Raw genomic sequence first — 16,522 nt, 5'->3', positions numbered from 1 at the left:
GACCCTGCAACAGCTTCGTCGCCCTCCTCTGGACACGCTCCAGCATCTCAACGTCCTTCCTGCAGTGAGGGGCCCAAACGTGGCAGGCTGAGCCATCTCAGCACCCTTGCTGTTCTCCGAATTCCTAGAGCGGGTAAGAGCAGATGTAGTGAAGCTTGAGAGCACATTCTGTCTTGCAGAAAAAGGGTCAGTGTCACACCACAGTCTGTGCCATGTTCCCAGCCCAAGGCCACTTTCCCCAAGAGCAATGATGTGTGTGGAAGTGCCAGAGCGACTGTCCCAAATGCTGCAAGGGGAGAGCGTTTGCGAGCAGCTCTGTGTCCCGGAGCAAAGGCTGAGCTGCTGCTTGGATGGAGGAGAGCAAGCACCTGAGAACTGCGATTGCTGCGGGAAGCTGTCCTGCCTGCGTAGCGCGAAGGGAGCGGAGCAGCACATGTGTAAACAAGCACAGTCCCACCGGCTACACACACAGGAGCCAGCTCTGCCCAAAGGAAAGCAGCTTGCTTGCTGCCTCTCACCTGCATGGTGCAGGTTCCCAGCCCGCTCTGCCTCCCTTCCTGCAGATTTAGTGCGTGTTTGCAAACAAGAGAAGCTGAGAGGGAACCTCTGGTGACACCGTGCTGCTCTGGGCACTACTGAGAGGGAACCTCTGGTGACACCGTGCTGCTCTGGGTACTACTGAGAGGGAACCTCTGGTGACACCGTGCTGCTCTGGGTACTACTGAGAGGGAACCTCTGGTGACACCGTGCTGCTCTGGGGACTACTGAGAGCAAAGCCGAGCCCCGGCCGAGGTTCCTGATGGATGTGCTCAGGCACCGGGCTGGGTGCCGGCCCTGGCCCGTCTGTAGCAGGCCTGGGGCAGCCAAGGGCAGCGCATCTCCTCTGGCAGCGAAGCGAGGGGGAACCTCACCCCAGCAAGTAGAGGTTTTGCCGCCGGCAGCCCCCCAGGAGGGATCCCTGCTTTCCTCTCCGGTACCGCCGCAGTCAGGCTGCTGCGCGGGGGTGTCGCGGAGCCCCCCCGCATCGCTCGGGGCTGCCTTTTGCTAAGGGAAGAGGCGTTTGCGGGGCACCGGGTCCCTCTGCTGACGAGCTGCCGAAGCGCTGCCGGAGCCGGAGCACAGCCGCTGCCCGGGGCGCAGGGGCTCGGCCCCGGCTTCCCCTGCAGCCAGGAGGTTCCGGCTCAAAGCGGAGAGTCACCGTGAAAAGGCTCTGAAGGGGTGGGAGGGGGGGAAAGGGGCCAGCGAGGGAGGAGAGGGGCCGGGACGGCTGCTCCCGCTCCTCACCGGGGTGCAGCGGTTTCGGGACCCTCTGAGGAAGGGCACGGCCAGCATCGAGCCGCCGCCGCAGCCCGGGAAGATGAAGGAGGGGAGGCTGCCCGCTGCGGGCTGGGGGACACTGCGACCCTCCTCCCGCCCGGGCCCGCCAGCTCGGGGAGGAGCAGCTGAGGGGCAGGCGGGCCGCGGGGTGGTGCTTGCCGCTCGCCGGCTCGGCGTTCGGCTTGTCGGCCTGGCCTAGCTCGGCTCGGCGCTCAGCGGGCTGGGCTGGCGTGTGGCGCGGCGCGGCCTGGCGGCGGTGCGGCGCGGCGGGGCCTGGCGGGATGGTGAAGCTCACGGCGGAGCTGATCGAGCAGGCGGCGCAATACACCAACGCCGTCCGCGACCGGGAGCTCGACCTGCGCGGTGCGCGGGCTCGGCGGGGCCGTGCTGAGGGGAGGCTGTGCTGGGGGCGGGGTGGTAGTTTACAGCCGGGGGGGGGGGGCGGTGCGGCCTGTGCCGGGATGGGGCCCGCGGGATGGAGGGCTGGGGTCTGGGCCGGGCTAAAAGGGGACCCGGGGCATGGGCCGGGAGAGGGGCCGCGGCAGGGCAGGGGGAGCTGGAGGGATGTTGCTGGAGGGGCTCGCAATGACCGGGGGGGCTCGAGGGGGTTTAAAGAGGCTCCAGTGGCAGGGGAATCTGGGGGAGTGAGGGGGTGGAATGGAAGGGGGAGGTGGCGGGGGAGAGGGCGGAGGAGCCCGCAGTGGTGGGAGGGATGTGTCAGAAGGGTGGGCTTGGGCCAAAGGGTCATGTACGGGGAGGGATTCGGGGTGTTTGCTGAGGGGAAGGAATAGCAAATACCCCGAGCTATTAGGGGAGCTTTGGAAGGGCCGCAGGGGCTTGTTGGCTCAGAGTGGGGAGAGTTTGGTTTGTGTGGGGTGTGGAGGAGAGCCGTTCTGGAGGTGTTTTGTCTGGGACTAGCTGTATTCTCAGTCCATCCAGCTATACTCCATATGCACTCCCTCTTGTTTTGGTTTGCTTGCCCGTGGGCACCACCTAATTCTTGCCTCACACCCTCTCCCCAGGCTATAAAATCCCCGTTATTGAGAACTTGGGTGCCACTCTGGACCAGTTTGATGCAATTGATTTCTCTGATAATGAAATCCGAAAACTGGATGGATTCCCTCTCTTGAGAAGACTGAAAACTCTTATGATGAATAACAATAGGATTTGGTAAGCACTTGTATTTTGGCCAGACACCCTGGGACAGAAGAAAATGCTTTGTGAGAGAAGCATCTGTTGCCTTTCAGTGCTGGATAGGTGTAGAATCGTTTCGTTTAAGTACTGTATAGAGCTTACTTAAGTTGCCTGCCTCATTCAGTACAAAAGTCAGTCTGTGGTTTTCAGACAGGGCAGTGAGATGCAGTTTGGAGTTTGGGCAGAGTCTTGGGTTTCATTTATCCTCCCCATAAAGACAAGGAAATGAAGATAACTGCAAGTAAATGAACATAAATCTCATGTTGAATCTGATTACAGTGATAGCTGGTGTTTACAGCCAAGCTGGGTTAGAAAAAGGGACGTTAACCCAACCTTCTGCCAGTGTCAGACTTGGTTGTTTAACAGCAAGGGCCTCTGTGTTATCATATTTCTGCATGCCTCTTCACCCCTGCCAACTTCTGGCCTATTTTCAACCATGTTTTTGTTGTTCTTTAGTCGGATTGGTGAAAACCTTGAACAGGCTCTTCCCAGCCTGACAGAGCTCATTCTTACCAACAACAACATCGCTGAATTGGTAAGTTACTGACACAGGAGAAATCTAAACAAGATTCATTTTCTGTCTGTCATCTTTCTAATTAACCTTTTCCCAAGAGTAGCATCATAAGCTTTTGGTAACAGTTGATACTATTCATGTTTCTAATTTGCCTTTTCTCTTTTGAGTAATAATATCATATGGTTTTGGTAGTAGTTAATAATGTACGTATCCTAATGAATATGATCTGCAGCATGCAGTGGAACAGCAATCACAGTCTTAGTGGGTTTCCCATTAAACTAATTGCAGTAAGTCTAAAATAAACATGAGTTCAGGAACTTTGTTTTCAAATGTTTGGTTCTCACTAAAGGGACTTGGTTTCTTACTTTTTTCCCATTATGTAGGGTGAACTGGATCCGTTATCAACTATTAAATCGTTGACTTACCTGAGGTATGTAATCTTGAAAAGAAAAGCTCCTCTTTCTCTACTGTTTGAGCTCTGCTGCTGGCCTGGCTATTTGCTTTGATGGGGAATACTCTACTTTATATGAGCTGTATGCTTAAAAATCAGATTGATAAACACTGTGCTTCAGAAATCCCTGATATTTAATGGGTAAGGCTTTGTGTTACTGACAGACTGTTGGACCAATGAGATGGAACATCTCTGTAAATCAATATGCAAGCATTGAAATAACCTGAATCTTTAAAAACCTGAAAGTTAAAGGTTTGAATTGTTATTGCAAAATACTTCAGAATACATGTAAACAATGGCTTTTCAGTCACGTTGCATTTGATGTGAGGGACAAAAAGAGGAAAAGCAATTTGTCCTATGATTTTTCATGTGATCAGTGTCCAGGTAGGAAATGGGATGGTTTAGTTATTTTTTTGTTGTTGCTTTTAAAATATTTTGAGGTGGTTGTTCTACAAAATCTCCTTGACTGATAAAGTTTTTACAGTAGTTTTCAGGATACCAGAACACTGTCGCTGGGCTTATTTAGTGGTGTTAATTTGTTGTCTGCTACAGCAGAGAAGGTACATGAATACACTTTAAGCATATGCACGTATTTCAAAATGTTTTATATTAAGAATCTCTTTATAATCTTTATTTACTTTGTAGCATTTTAAGGAATCCTGTAACAAATAAGAAGCATTACAGATTATACGTAATCCACAAAGTTCCCCAGGTCAGAGTGCTGGATTTTCAAAAAGTGAAACTCAAAGTAAGTCTGATTCAGCACAGGATGAATAATACCTTGTTTTCTTGCTACATTCTTGAAACTTCACCTGTAACAGTGGACTTATTGCCATAATTGTAAATGTTAATGACACCATCTATCATCAGTGGCTCTAAAACCTGCTCTTTGGTTTCCTTCTGTTAAGGATACAGTCTTTACTAACATTGTTTGCTTAGTCTTGATTCTTTTCTGGCTCCCCGGTGTTGGTAGAAAGACAGACCTCTAGAGAAAGAAATAATCAACAGCAGCAGAGCCCTCTGCTTTCAATGAAGATGAGTGTGGGAAAGAGCTCTAAGCTTTTAAAACATCGGGTTGATCTGCCTTGGGTCTAAACGTTTGGGCAGTGTTCATGTGCTTGTTCTGCATCTGGTCTTCATGTACCAATGTTCACTGATGAAGATGAGCCAAAGCATCTTTCTTTGCAAAGACAGAAGCTTTGCAAAATGCAATGTTCTTCAATTAATTTTATGTGTGTGTGTGTGTGGTATCGCTGTAGGAGCGACAGGAGGCAGAGAAAATGTTCAAGGGCAAACGGGGTGCACAGCTTGCAAAGGATATTGCCAGGAGAACAAAAACGTAAGATAAAAAAACCATTTACACTGGCATTCTCCTTCAGAAACACCACTTTCTTTGTGTGCAGTTTTAGGCAGCACACTGAAATATCAGCTACTGGCAGGATGCCTTAAAAGTTTTGGTAGCCAGAAGTCCAAGCATCCTGGTTTTTGGATGGTGGTGAATACAACTTGGAAATATTTTTGAAAGAGATACTTGGTCAGAGTGGATTAAGTTAACAAGCAGGAAACCTTATATTATTATTTTGTTCCTCTTTGTCATTTAACTGCAGAGAGGTGCCCATTGTTTATATTGTTGGGTTTTTTCCCCCCAGGTGATTAGTAACTAATTTTTTTTGGTTTGCCAGGGAATACAAACTGTAAAATGTGCTGTAATTAGGAGGATAAATGCAGATGAAAATCTTCAGTTAAGCTATTAAGCATACATCTGTATTCAGTTTAATTCTTAAGCAGTACATCTTGTATTTTGTTTAATTTTTCATCAGCCTGTTTGGAAATCAGCACTCGGATCATCTATGGCAACAGCATTTCCAAATTCATATTTAAATTTAAAAATATCTTGAGCATACTTAGTATTTAAAACCAGTTACTAAATGGACTCTGTACGAGTAGAAAAGGATTCAGGTCTGTGATAGTTTTAGAACAAGTAGACGATTGAACTAAATAGCTCAATAAAGAGATATGAAGAAAATCTTTCTACAGCTGCAAAATGCATTGCAGCAGTGCTGGCTCAGCTCTTCAGGAAATTCTTTCCAGCTGATCACTCAGTAACATCCATTTTCACAGACTATAGATTTTTCTTGGCCTTTTTTCCTGAAAGCAGCAGCACCAGATGGCCTTTTTTTCTTTGGCTTATTAAGATGACGTCCAGTCTAGTGCAGGGTTTAATATCAGCTGTTGCAATATCCTGTTAGACATACCTGAGTGGAAAACCCAATTTCAGTGACTCTTCATTTACCCACCCTGCTTTTCTAACAGTGACAGACCACCTGTGTGTTCAACAACATCCAAATCTAATAGCTTTTGTCAACTGCTTGATTCACAAAGTTAAAGTCTGCCTCTATGAGCAGATGAAAAGGTGTGGGGAGGGGGATTGCAAACGGGGCAGCAAGGACAAATTACTGGTGTTTCTGAAGGAGGCAGTTCTTCACTGTATCAGTTTGTTAACAAAGATAAGATACTACACTTGATTGAATGAAACGCTTCCAAACCTGGTTTGGAAGCTAGAGAAGCATGTACTCTTCCAAGGGGTGTAATGGGTCTTTGTTATTCTTTTTCCTGTGTTTAAAGCTTCAATCCAGGTGCAGGTCTGCCAACTGACAAAAAGAAAGCTGGGCCCTCCCCAGGGGATGTCGAGGCAATTAAGGTAAATATGTCAGGATGGTGGGCAAAAATGCAGGAGAGAAACTGTGGTGGCTCCAAACTGAACAAATGTTTCCCTCCTCCTGGCTCTGTTCAAATGCAACAGGGGGACCCAACCTACATTCAAGTGTTGCTTCCCTAGTTTTTTTCTTGTTATGACAAACCTTTTCTTGGAGAACTTAAACTTTGCCCTGAGCTTAAGAGTTCTCCCAGGATAGAGCAGCACATTTAATAAGGGGTGAAGTTAGGTTGTGCTCTGGCACTTGTAGAATTTTCTGGAACTTTCTGTAAATGCTTGGCTTAACTGGGAAAAAAAAAATCTTGGGTTTCTGTTTATTCTGATCAGAATGAAGTACTGTATGGGAGGATTCACTGTGGTGTTTTGTCTGGTTGTTTTTTTTTTTTAGACTGCTATAGCAAATGCCACAACTCTGGCTGAAGTGGAGCGACTGAAGGGCTTACTGCAGGCCGGTCAGATTCCTGGCAGAGAACGAAAATCAGGTCACTGTACTTCTGTTGGTGTTTCTGCCCCCAGACAGAATTTACCTCTCTTTGTTGCTTCCTGATGCTTTATGTCATCTCAGTGGGGAGCTGCATCGGGAGGGCCAAACAGCTAGGGAATTGAAAACCTGTTTAAAGTTAAGTGTAACTTTTTCTAGAAGCTGTTTAACTGTCACTTTCCTAGTCTGAGTAATTGAGGATCGCACCAGTAAACCTCTGCTGTCAGTGTTATTAACTGCCTGGCCTCTGGAGTGTAGCTCCAGACTCCCTTGAGGTGCCAGACATCAGCCCTAAGAGTTTGGCTGTGCAATTCTTCCCAGGTCCTGAAGCCAAACGGGATTAATGACAAAGTTCAGCGGGGGCTGGGCTGTCATGAGCAGCAGTGCCTGAGGTGGGGGCACAGGGCTGGGTTGTCATGAGCACCAGTGCCTGAGGTGGGGGCACAGGGCTGGGTTGTTGTGAGCATCTGTCCCTGAGGTGGGTGCGCAGAGCTGGCTCCGGGGGCTTCAAAAGGTCCTGGAACGGACAGCTGGGCTGCAGCCCAGCCGCGCTGCCCCTTCCCTGGGCAGGGGAGCCATGCAGGGCGTTACTGTTCTCCCTCTGTCGCCGTGTTCGCCCCCGGGGCTGTGCAAACGCCCCGCGGGAATGCGCGCTGACCTCGCCATGTCCTTGCAGGCCCATCGGAGGACACCGAGGAAGAGATGGAAGAGGACGTGGTTCCCAACGGCTCCTGAGCCCCGGCTACGCCAGCGCTTCTCCCGACAGCCCGTTCCGCGCCCCCTCCCCGCAGCCGGGCTCGGGCCCGTTCCCCGTCCTGGCGCGTTTCGCCTTCAATAAACCAACGTTTCCTTTTTCTCCCCCGGTGTCGCGTCCCCTTGCCGGGCCGGGCCGGGCTGGGCCGCCGGCAGAGCGGGGTTGTAGGGAGGGGGGCGGGGGGGTGGAAGCTCCGCCTGCGCGCTCTGATTGGCTCCTCGCGTCCTTCCCTCCGCTCTCAATGGTCGGCGTAGCCATGATGTCATCGCTTCACTCGCTGCCGCCTTCCCACTGGTCCGCCAGGGGAAGCCTCGCTTCCTGGTTGGTTCTTTAGCGCCGAGGTGGCCGAGGACGAGGAGGGTGGTGATTGGCGCAGCCGGCGGGCGCGCGGGGCGGCTCCCGGACGTGAGGCGGCGGCGTCGGGCGATGGAGCTGGGGGGCGCCGGGCCCGTGCCGGTCCCCGGCCAGGCGGCGCCGGGGCAGGAGGGTCTCGAGTTCCTGCAGCACACGGGTGAGGGCCCGGGAGGCGTCTGGGCTGGGGGGCGAGGGGAGGGACGGGGAGGGAGCCCGGCGGCCTCGCCCTCCTGCTGAGGAGAGGAGCCGGGTCCTGCCCGGGCGTCCTGCCGCTTCTCTCCCCTGGCTGGGAGGGCTCCTTCCCCCGCGGCCGGCTCTCACCTACGGTTTCCCCCCGTCCCAGTGGGCTCCCTGCTGTCCCGCTATGGCTGGTACATCCTGCTGGCCGCCGCCGCCGTCTATCTCCTCATCCAGAAGATCTCCCAGAGCCTGGCGGCCAGGCCGAGCCGCCAGCCGGGACCAGCTGACGCCGCAGTGGGTGAGTTCAGCCCTTACTCGCTCCTGAGAGCTGCGTAGAGCGGGGTTTGTGGCTCTTCTAGGCTGCTGCTGGCGGCCGCGGCGGGGGTGGTGGTTAATGAGCCCCCAGAGGAGGTTCTGTTCTGGGGGGGGCGAGGGGGGGTGGGTGGGTTTAACCGAGGGTAAGCGTTTCCGTCCAGGACCGAGTGTAGATCGTGGTACTGAGGAGATCGCTGTGGAAAGGTTGGGCCAGGAGAAGTGATTTTGGGAGGCTGCGTTAAGGAGGGAAGGGTCGTGTCTCAGGGTGTTGTGGTTGGGAGGCAGAGGAGCGGCAGGGCCTTGCAGGGTGAGGGAGTAGCCAGTCTGTGGTAGAGCAGAAGCTGGAGCACCACCTGTTTCTAGTGAGCTGTGGTCGCTTATCGAACAACTTATGGATCACTTAAGTTAACAAATAACTTATGAGTCAGCAGTGTGCCCCGGGGGCCAAGAAGGCTCTACCTCTGAAGATATTCCAGATCTATCTGGATGCCAACCTGTGTGACCTGTCCTAGGGACCCTGCTTTGGCAGGGGGTTGGACCCGATGATCTCTGGAGCTCCCTTCCAACCCCTACAGTTCTGTGACTCTGTGATTTATCAAACAAAGCCCAAACATCCAAGTATAAACACTGGAAGAAACCACCTTTTATTTAATACTAGATTTTTATTAATGCTCATCATTTCCTTTCAGTTGTTCCTTCACAAGTCCTACTCTGGCAGGGTTGTATACTTGTGGGGTGTAACCACCTCTGTCTGTGTTATCTCCTAAAGTGTGGTGTAGGCTGTAAATCTCACACAGTCATGATCCTGCCTCTTTTGGAGACTTGCTGCCATGAAGCACAGGCTGTGCTTATGTATCTGCCAAAGCAATAAGTGCTTGGCACCAATTCTTTTGGCGTGGCACAATGTGGAGCCCCAGATAAGGTTAGGTGTGTGCCCTTATCCTGCTGGTGTTCTTTTAAAATGCTAATTAAATCTTGGTTTAATTTCCAGACCTGCCTATAAAATGAAATTGCTGAAACTTCTTTTACATACCCGTGATTGGAAGGTAGCAAACACACAAGGAGACAAGCAAGTGTAGAGATACTTTGGATACTGGGTGAAGAAGAGAGCAGTATTTGCCCTTGTTTGGATATAATTTTTAGCTTGACTTCTTCTAAAGATCAGGCACGAAGAGCAGTGGTGAGTGTAGATTTTCTGAGACTGCAGGTTTTCTCTTGAGACATGTGTGATATTTGTAAGTGATTTCTCTGCTGATGGAGCATGTTAAATCTGCCACAGCTTCACTGCCATACAGGACCAATTGCCAGCAGGAGTAGGAGTGAAGGTTTGCCAGCTGGCTCATACTTCTGCATAAAAGAAGCTTTCTGGGTAAAAATGGAATTGCTGCAGAGCATGGGTGATATTTCTGAAATTATTTGTATGGAATGAATCCTTTAGAAATAGAGGCAAGTGCCCTAGAAGTGTGAATTTTAATTTTTTTATGGGTTCAGAACATCAGTGTCCTTATTCATTAAAATACCATTACAGCAATTGCTCTAAAATTATTAAAATGTTACAAAACTTAAAACAGCTTATAAATTACCATAAAACATTAGCTGGGAACTAAACTTGAGCTGTGACTTTTTTCTGCCAAGCAGCTGCATGGAGAGACATGAGCCTTTCCTCAGTGCAGTTCTTTGAGCACACCATCCAGAATTCGTTCTGAATACCTTTACAAACTCTTCCCCAATCTCCTAGAACCTGATGCGGTGGTGAGAAGGCAGGAGGCTTTGGCAGCAGCTCGCCTCAGGATGCAAGAAGAGTTGAATGCACAAGCAGAAAGATACAAAGAAAAACAAAGACAGGTAACTCTCTAACTCATACCTTTGTCATCAGGTGCTTTGCTGCTGTTACAGGGAGGGTTATTCTGTGCTGGGTGCCAGAACAGGAGACTTGCTCTCTGCTGATATGTGAGTGGTGGGTTTTCCCCTCCTCCTTTACCTGGACCATTTTGATGAGGTTTGGTCCATGGTGTATTAACAGGCAGTAGGTACCATGATGGACTTCCAGTGAAGCAAGCAATGCTGTGCTGATGTCTTGATGCTCCCTGTTGGTTAGAATGGTTGATGAGTGTAGTATTCTGCCCCTTCCTGAAGTAGCTCATATCTGTGGTGCTTGCTTCTTTGCAGGTGATTGTGTGTGGGATGCAGTGGGCCTATGATTTTATTTTTTAAGAGGTGAATCTGTGCCTACAGAAACTTAGTTATATGCTCAGTGAATGTCTGGAGGGGATTGACTGGTTAACTGTGGAAATCCATACATGTATTTTCTGTTCTTAATGACAAATACAAGTTCTCAGAAGTGCAGCTTAGTGCTGCTGTAATTTAATGGTTTGAGCTACAGCTCAAGGTAATGAAGAATAACATCTTGCTAGGTGGGGCAGCATGGAAAAGTAGATGTGAGCAGCACAGCAGTAATATTGCTTGTGTCCCTGCTCAAATCCCATCTCTTCTTCTATTTAGACTAGCCACTATGTAGAGTCTGGGTCTAGTGCACTTGGACTCAGGGAGCTTCGCTTTCCTTGACTGAGTGGAAGAGCTACCTTGTTTCCCTTCTGCTTGTTGGGGAGGTGCCAGTCTGTCTTCAGTATTAATGTATTTGCTTTTGTGGATAAGTTGCTTTAGAAGGTTGCTGGGAGAACTGTTGATAATGTATATTGGTGTGCAAATATGTGGCTGGCTGGCTTGTTCATTTGAAAAACACCTTTTCTTCTGCAGAACCCTACGTTGTGCATTACATTACTATCCTGTGCATTTTTTACTCAGTAGTTTTTATAAACTCAGGATTTAAGCTTGCAACTTGGTTCTGCATCAAGTGGTCAAAAGGAGCTGCAGGCACAGCCGATATATATTGAGGAGGGGTCTTTGTTACGTGGTTGGGAAGACGTGGGTGCTCCATAAGCTCAGTGATACTGAATCAGAGAAAGATTCATCCCTTGTTTTTTTATGAGCTGTTTCTGTAGCATGGACAGTGCTCTTAGTTCTGAAATCTCAGCCCTGCATGTCCTGGATTTCTTCCTTAGCTTGAAGAGGAAAAGAGAAGGCAGAAGATAGCCATGTGGGAAAGTATGCAAGAAGGAAAGAGCTATAAAGGAAACATGAAACTGAATCAGGTAACAACTGTGGTTATGGTTTGATTTGTGTGACTAGGTTGGCTGAAAGGTGTTTGATTAAATTCTGAGTAACTTCTGCTTTTGTGAACAGCAAGAAGTAGAATCTGGTGCCTCCACCTCATCTGCAGTCCCGAAATCTAAACCAAATAAAAAGCCCCTGCGAGGAGGTGGTAAGTATGAAATCCTTAAGCTATTCTGAGCTTGAAACAGAGAATTTATCCACCTGTGTACATACTCATTGTATGTATTCTTTTTCTCTTCAAGGAGGAAACAAAATGTGCCTTACAAACCCACTCTCTACTTCTGACTAGTGTGGCCTGATGGTGCACTTTGTGCAGAACCTAGCAGGATGCTTCTGTGGTGCTTTTCCCTGGGGAAGCAGGGTTTCCATTTCTTGTAAATGCTTTTGCCAAAAATTTACTGAGATTTTGGTCTCTCAAAACTATAGATTCTTACAATATTTCTGGGATCCCTCCCCTATTATGGTAAAAGTCCAGTATTTTAATATCTGGTCTGTCTTTCAGTCACCTGTAGTACTAAATAAACGCAGGAGGATGGTATTTCTATTTTGTATTGTGTAGATTCAGGAAAATAAAAGGCTTCACTAAGCAACGTGACCTTATTTGTTAGGTTGTTATTGTGATTTCTGACAAATAGATAAATCCTGCCTATAAAAGCTCTTATCAGCTCTTGCAAGTGCCAGATAGTCTTACCACTAAACTCACTGTCAACTGATGAATTCACCTTGGTGGATGAACTGCTTTCTGCAGCCTTACATAGCCCATGCTGGGATGGCTGCCATGTGCTGGCCATGCAGTCAGTCACCTTACTCTTCTCTTGGCCAAACAGCCTGTGCTGAACCTGCAACTTCTAATTTAGCTATAAAGCTAAAGGAGGGAAGGTTTAGATGAGGTATTAGGGGGAAGTTCTTTACAGAGTGGTGAGGTGCTGGAACAGGCTGCCTAGAGAGGGGGTGGATGCCCCATCCCTGGGGGTGTTCAAGGCCAGGTTGGATGAGGCCCTGGGCAACCTTGTGTAGCTTCAGGCCTGGAGGTTGGTGGCCCTGCCTGTGGCAGGCGGTTGGAGCTCTGTGATCCTTGGGGTCCCTTTTAACCCAGACCATTCTATGAATATTTTAGTTACAGTCTTCCATAGAGGAGGGGGGGATCATCTGGACAGCCTCAAGTATACCAGACTAGAAGGCAAACCCACTTAAGGTGCAGCACTGAGTCACTTGATAGTGTATGAAACCTAAAGACCCTTGATTAAATATATGAAACCTCAATAATGGTACAGTACTGAAATTTCTGTTTTGACTGTTTTTATTGACAGCTCTTGACCAACAGCTGAAGGAACTGACCAATGGATTCATCTTAGATTGTTTAGTATGAGTTTAGTCTAATGTCTGTTACTGTTAAATATCATTGATAGCTCTTGCACAGAGTATTTCCCACTATGGGCATGAGAAATACATGGGTAGGAGCAATGCTGGGAAGCAGGATGAGGACAGCTGGGCTGAGACACCCTGCCAGCTGCTACCTGTCCTAGTTTCATCCTAAGCAAAATCTTCACTTAAGTAACAGATGATAGAATTAGAGGTCTCTGATCTTCTCCTGAGGTAGATCAGCACGAAGTGAAAGAACCATCTGTGCTGCTCAGCTGATTAAGCTAGAAAGCAGAACTTGGCTAGTAGGAGAAAACCCAACTTCAGAAGTAGAGGTGATGCTTGCAGTTTCAGTGGAGCAGGTTGCTCTGAAACCTGCTTGGGTAGCAATGCTGCTAGGTTTTCAGTTGTCTGTTTGCCTTGTACAGAACAAATTGAGAATGTTTGCAAAGTTGTGCCTCTGTGAGTGTGCACTCATAAAATGAAGTTGCTTATAGTTACAGCATTAGGATGTTCAACTGAAGTATCTGTTTGCCTTACTGTCTATACTGGCCTATTCAAATTGTTCAATAAAAATCTTACCCTAGTAATGAATTCAGCTGCCTTTTGACTTTCTGGGTGTTCCTTGTAAGACTGGAATAAGACATTATTTTAAATCCCTAACTACTGGTGCTCCTGGAGAATGGATACGCTCTTACAGAGCTTCCTCTAAGAGTTACTGCTCTGTTTAGTCTGCAGAGCAGCATTAAAGCTTGAGTGTAGACTTAGAGAGATGAAACAGTAATTACTTTCAATTTAATCTGAATTGATCATTGAAAACATGAGTGGTTTTGCAATGGCTTTTACAGTTAGCACTCCAAAAATAAACCCTCTCAGGTCTGGATATTTTCTCTGCTTTCATTTTCCTGAGAATGCTGCCTGTGTCGTAAGTATAAACTGGGGCAATTAACTGTGAGATTAATTGTTCCTTGCGTGTCGGTGAAGGCCTGTTAAGGGCAAATACTGATACGGTGGATTTCTCCTCTGTATTTCTAGGCTACAATCCCCTGTCTGGAGAAGGAGGTGGAACTTGTTCCTGGAGGCCAGGCCGGAGAGGCCCATCGGCCGGTGGATGAGGCTAACCTCCCTAGTGTCTCGTGTCACTAGCAGGCTTGATCTTACCCACTGTCTAACTGCCTACAGATTGCATGTCACAGTGACTCCTTGGGGACTGGGTTCTGTGCAGGTGTTAACCATTTACACCATTTCCAAATAGTAGAAGCCAATACTACACAAGAAAAATACCTGACTCTCTTAGAGAGGATGAAGAGAGAAACAATTTCAGTGTGATCAGCTAGTTTTCACTCTTTGGTAGCGAGGAAGAGCAGCCTGCAGCCAAGGTGAATCTCCTGGCATTGTGAGATCTGGGTTCAGTGGCTGGCTATTCAAAAGACTGGCCTCAGGCAAGTTTAATTATCTACGCTCAGTTTACCTCTGTAAAATGAGGATGTTTACCATCCCCAGATGTGTGTTACCAGATTTACTGTGCTGGCTGGAAGGTTCTTTAGAGGGGGAGAGTGTTGTCATCATTACCTGCCTTGAATGTTAGGAGGGGGGACTTTGAAGAAACCAGATGAACTGATAAATGCCACGGATTTGCACCGCAGGCCAGTTACTGCAGACGAGTCTCTGTGACAAGCTACCTTGAATGATGTTTTCCTTATAAATGGTGAACAAACCAGTGAGGATTACTGATGCTAGACAGCAGATGGGGGTTTTCTTGCTATTCTTTTTTATTTTATTTTGTTCCGACTGCTTTGTAAAAACAAAATACTATTAATATTAAATATAATTGCAAACAAATCATAAACCTAGTATTTACAATCTTGTTGTTTTCCTCAGCATCTTTTTATATAGAAGGCATATGTTCTAGTGCAATAAATGTGTGTAAAGCAAGATGAGAGATCAAATGAAATGATTTTCATTTGACTACCTCCATAAGCAAAATGTGTGTTTTCAGCTGTTCTTTTTGGCTTTTAACAGTTTTATTTGGGTGTTGTGTGTTACAAGTCATGGGGTTTTTTAGAAGGATTATCTTCAGGTTAAGACCAAATCAAATTTTCCCACATTTAAAAGGAAACTCCCCATTCTCTCCCCAACCCCTGGTAAGCGATTCTGAAATCGGATAGACTGCAGTGCTGGGTGTTAAGTGCTATTTGTGTCTAACTACTTAAATATAACAAAGGCCTTTGCTCTAATAGAGCAGGGGAGGTTTCTTCCCAAAATTACTGTAGGGAAAAATAGTTTGAGGATATTTTCTGTTCTGAATCTGTCTCAGGGTGGGAACTGATAGCCTGGCTGTTCTGAATAGCCCAGGTAGATGCTGAGGTGTGTTCTTACCCCACTGCCAGCTCATGTGCCAGAAAAGCTGTGGGTGGTTTGTGCTGACAAGAGCCTCTGGCTAGAAAACATGTAACTCTCACAAGCCAGGGGCTGTACAGAGTGAGTGCTGAAGCGTGTGTGGTCTTCATCCTTCTGGTGTGTATCCAGCAGCACAGATAGAAAATAAAGCTAGAACTGGTCATTGTAAGTGAGCTTTCCAAACATCCCATCCCCTGTGTGTGCTCTCTACCATAACATGCAAAGAAAGGGTAAAATCCAGGCTGTCCTCAGTAACAAGGGAAAGAGTTCCAGTCTGTGTGACTAATTAGTTTTATTGGATATGGGTATCAAAGTGCAGATAGGTATTTCACTAGTATAGCATAGGGCTGCTTGGACATACTTCAAATAGTGTTCATGGAGGTTCTGTTCTGTATGCCAGGTACCTGTGATTTGTCTCTTGACTGTTAATGTAACATCTTTTATGTACACATAACAGTAGCACGTTCCTACTATGTTTTAAAGTTGCTGGTTGATGAAACAGAAAGGCAAAGAACCTTTTCCTTCAGACCCCTGAAGCATGTGTTCAGGTGTGTGCAGAAGATGAGGTGAGGCAGCTATTAATGTTCCTGTGGTGACCAGATTTCATTCCCTGGCTTCTGTGTGTTTTGGTATGTAAACTTGAATTTCCACTCTTGTAATGCAGACTGGGGTATGTAACTTCAGGTTTTAATCTTTAATAAGGTGTGGGGGGAAATAGAAGTGGGAAGGGATAGTTTAGAGATCTGAAGATCCTTTATCAGTAAAGAGGACTAAGTTGTTATCTTGCTCCTGCCTCTGGGGAAGTTTTTCCCCTTGTGCTGGGGAAATAGGTAACAGAGTGAGGTCTTCAGAAAACCAGCTGCAGGAGGTTGTTGTCTCAAGCAGAATTCTTTGTGTTGATAAACTGGTAAGGATGGGTTGATTTAATTCAGTAAAAACTTCTAAAGTAGTAAATGAGCAGGTCTGAACTAAGCACATGCTAATCTTCCTCTGTGTCTCAAGACTTGCTTCTGGCTAGGACTGGGGATATGGATTTTTGCCCAATTCTAAGATTTATTAAGGCATACCCAGGGAGAATGAAGTGATTTACATAGTTCTGGAAACTTCAACCTTCTCTTTCCCTTAATTTTTATATTTTTAATCCCCACATCTCTAGTTTTTCTTGATCAGACACTTTCAAGGTATTGAACAGGGTGGGAGGAAGAGCCTGAGTTCTTAAAACTTCTCTTTTGGCTCAGGACCTGCACAAGCAGAGGAAGGGTTTTCCCTCTGACAACAAATAAAAGGCCCTCCCCTGACTGCAAACAAGG

At 47.4% G+C, this 16,522-nt stretch overlaps 2 protein-coding genes across 3 annotated transcripts; both read left to right on the top strand.

Annotated features, from left to right (window-relative positions):
- The first annotated feature begins 1,529 nt into the window (after window positions 1-1,529).
- On the top strand, window positions 1,530-7,531 carry SNRPA1 (small nuclear ribonucleoprotein polypeptide A'). The gene is made up of 9 exons (XM_084267967.1): window positions 1,530-1,680; window positions 2,340-2,487; window positions 2,968-3,046; window positions 3,409-3,455; window positions 4,122-4,224; window positions 4,736-4,815; window positions 6,102-6,177; window positions 6,581-6,674; window positions 7,350-7,531. Exons 1-9 carry the CDS (start codon window positions 1,599-1,601, stop codon window positions 7,406-7,408), a joined length of 768 nt encoding a protein of 255 aa, XP_084124093.1. The 5' UTR covers window positions 1,530-1,598; the 3' UTR covers window positions 7,409-7,531.
- A 296-nt stretch (window positions 7,532-7,827) lies between these two features.
- On the top strand, window positions 7,828-14,791 carry SELENOS (selenoprotein S). Of its 2 annotated transcripts, none has more exons than XM_084267834.1 (6): window positions 7,828-7,938; window positions 8,125-8,259; window positions 10,015-10,121; window positions 11,339-11,428; window positions 11,520-11,598; window positions 13,848-14,791. In XM_084267834.1, exons 1-6 carry the CDS (start codon window positions 7,854-7,856, stop codon window positions 13,925-13,927), a joined length of 576 nt encoding a protein of 191 aa, XP_084123960.1. In that variant the 5' UTR covers window positions 7,828-7,853; the 3' UTR covers window positions 13,928-14,791. The 2 variants fall into 2 exon arrangements, with proteins under 2 accessions (XP_084123960.1, XP_084123961.1); XM_084267835.1 differs by lacking the exon at window positions 13,848-14,791 and adding an exon at window positions 11,693-12,010.
- Window positions 14,792-16,522: the final 1,731 nt, after the last annotated feature.

This window comes from Gallinula chloropus (genome assembly GCF_964237585.1).
Source record: "Gallinula chloropus genome assembly, chromosome: 9".
NCBI lineage: Eukaryota > Metazoa > Chordata > Aves > Gruiformes > Rallidae > Gallinula > Gallinula chloropus.
This window is presented reverse-complemented; position numbering and strand designations above follow the sequence as displayed.

Excerpts from the sequence above, each read along its gene's own strand:
- SELENOS (XM_084267834.1), top strand. The coding sequence starts at position 7,854 with ATGGAGCTGGGGGGCGCCGGGCCCGTGCCGGTCCCCGGCCAGGCGGCG. Across the intron at positions 10,122-11,338 it reads ACAAAGAAAAACAAAGACAG|CTTGAAGAGGAAAAGAGAAG; the intron begins GTAACTCTCTAA and ends TTTCTTCCTTAG. Across the intron at positions 11,429-11,519 it reads GAAACATGAAACTGAATCAG|CAAGAAGTAGAATCTGGTGC; the intron begins GTAACAACTGTG and ends TTTTGTGAACAG.
- SNRPA1 (XM_084267967.1), top strand. The coding sequence starts at position 1,599 with ATGGTGAAGCTCACGGCGGAGCTGATCGAGCAGGCGGCGCAATACACC. Across the intron at positions 1,681-2,339 it reads CCGGGAGCTCGACCTGCGCG|GCTATAAAATCCCCGTTATT; the intron begins GTGCGCGGGCTC and ends CCCTCTCCCCAG. Across the intron at positions 3,456-4,121 it reads AAATCGTTGACTTACCTGAG|CATTTTAAGGAATCCTGTAA; the intron begins GTATGTAATCTT and ends TTTACTTTGTAG.